Below are 2,225 nucleotides of genomic sequence, written 5' to 3' on the forward strand. Positions count from 1 at the left end.
CAACTCGTAACTTCGGCTGGTGCCGTACACGTGTGATCACCTGCGGACTGAGCGCTACCCTACCATAAACCGTACCGTCCGTCGATGACCAGGATCGGTTCAGTGACCTAGTGACACAGGATTGCAAAATCCAGGTGAATTTCTGAAAGGGTGAGTTCTAATCAATGTATTGCTAATTATTATTTTTTTAACTTAACGCAAGCTATGACTTTTTTCTGATCATAGTTCTGCAAGTTTCTGTACCTACATTTTTCTTCAGGTTTCTTAACCCTTTCGTTACCTTGGACGAGATATCTCGCGACCCAAAACTGGCCGATTAACGCTTTTGACGAGATATCTCGCGACCCGATACTGACCGATCAACGCTTTTGACGAGATATCTCGCGACCCGGTAGTAGCCGATCAACGCTTTTGACGAGATATCTCGCGATCCGGTAGTAGCGGATTAACGCTTTTGACGATAATCTAGCTTCCTAACACTAATATTTTGACATTCTAGACAAATTATTTTGTGTTCTGCCTTTGAGTTTTTATGTCGCTTATGGTATGTCTCGAGCATTATGTTGATAAACATTGAAGACGTATTACAGCATTCATCGTATAGGAGTTTAGTCTTGATTCATTACTTTGAAGCGTTACAAGATGTTCAGTCGAAGAGTAAGAAATAGAATAATAAGTGATAGTGAAAACAGTGATGATCAACGAGAAACACACGTCAATAGCATATATAATACATTGTCTGATGATGAACTTCCGTTATCTAAAAGGCTGGATGAACTGCAAAAAGAAAGGCAATGGAAGATTGCAACAGTTAAAGAAAATTTCGTGCCAAAAATTATGAAGTATACTGATAATTGTAGTGGAGTACAGTCGCAATCGAATATAACTGAAAATACGTCACCTACATCTATTTTTAAGTTTTTTTTCAACGAAGATCTCGTCCGGGAAATAGTAGAAAACACGAATAAATATAGAAGAGCAAAAGGACAGTGCAGGCAAAGATCTTCTAATAAAATTACGTTTGATGATATATATTCATTTCTTGCCATTAGTATATATATGGGCATTGTTCAGCTTCCTAAAACATCGATGTATTGGAGTACTGATCCACTTTATAACTTTCCATTAGTCAGACAAGCTATGAACAGAAAAAAATTCTTGGAGGTCCAGAAGTATTTACATCTTAGCGATATAGATAATGAAGATAATAATGATAAGGCTTGTAAAATACGGCCGGTTATTGACATGCTAGTTCAGCGGTTTCAAAAAGCATATCGTCCAGGACAGTACGTTGTGGTTGACGAAAGTCTGATGCTATGGAAAGGTAGATTGTCTTTCAAACAGTTTATTCCATCGAAGCGAGCAAGATTCGGATTGAAGAGTTTCGTTCTATGTGATTCTGAAACCAGTTATGCCTACAACATGAAACTCTATACTGGAAGAATGTTGGAAGAATGGAATGATCAATCGATTGGAGTTTCCGGTTCAGTGGTAATGGATTTATCGAAAAATATTTTAAATCAAGGAAGAACTATGTTTTTGGACAACTGGTACTCATCTCCTGCTTTATATGAAAAGCTACACAAAAATGGGACAAATGTGTGTGGTACTGTTCGACTAAAAAGAAAAGCAATGCCTTGTGACGAACAAGTTAAAAATGCAAAAAAAACTAAAAAAAGGAGATATGTTAGTACGGTACAATAAGAGAATGGCTTTGTGTGTATGGAAGGATAAAAGAGTAGTATCAACTTTGACTACTGCACATACTCCCCGTTTGGAAGAATCAATAAAAATTGATAGGACTACAGGAGACTGCATAAAAAAACCAAATACTGTTATAGATTATAACCAGTACATGGGTGGCGTGGATCGCATGGATCAAATCCTCCAAGGATGTTCTTCTTTACGTAAGAGCATAAAGTGATACAAGAAGTACTTTTTGCATTTACTAGATATAGCAATCCATAATTCCCTCGTGGTGTGGAAATGCCTCCATGAAGAAAATAAAAGTTACTTGCAAATGAAAGAAGACATCATTCGTGGTTTGTTAGAAAAACATTGCACGTCACATAATAATCGAGGAAGAACGTACAGTAAAAAACATCCATTTCGATTGAAGTCTCGATGCTACCCTGTAACAATACGGGAGACACACAAGAAAAAATACCCAACAAAACCGTTGCACCGTATGCAAAGAAAACGGAAAACGTAAGGAAACACGATAT

The 2,225-nt window shown here is 37.3% G+C and overlaps 1 protein-coding gene across 1 annotated transcript; it reads left to right on the forward strand.

Annotated features, from left to right (window-relative positions):
* The first annotated feature begins 642 nt into the window (after positions 1 to 642).
* LOC107192802 (piggyBac transposable element-derived protein 4-like) lies at positions 643 to 1,924 on the forward strand. Its single transcript, XM_015582138.1, has 2 exons — positions 643 to 1,686; positions 1,730 to 1,924. The coding sequence occupies exons 1-2, from the start codon at positions 643 to 645 to the stop codon at positions 1,922 to 1,924; spliced, it is 1,239 nt and encodes a 412-aa protein (XP_015437624.1).
* The last annotated feature ends 301 nt before the right edge of the window (positions 1,925 to 2,225 follow it).

This window comes from Dufourea novaeangliae, unplaced genomic scaffold (assembly GCF_001272555.1).
Source record: "Dufourea novaeangliae isolate 0120121106 unplaced genomic scaffold, ASM127255v1 scaffold421, whole genome shotgun sequence".
Lineage (NCBI taxonomy): Eukaryota > Metazoa > Arthropoda > Insecta > Hymenoptera > Halictidae > Dufourea > Dufourea novaeangliae.

Excerpts from the sequence above, each read along its gene's own strand:
- LOC107192802 (XM_015582138.1), top strand. The coding sequence starts at position 643 with ATGTTCAGTCGAAGAGTAAGAAATAGAATAATAAGTGATAGTGAAAAC. Across the intron at positions 1,687-1,729 it reads AAACTAAAAAAAGGAGATAT|GATAAAAGAGTAGTATCAAC; the intron begins GTTAGTACGGTA and ends TGTGTATGGAAG.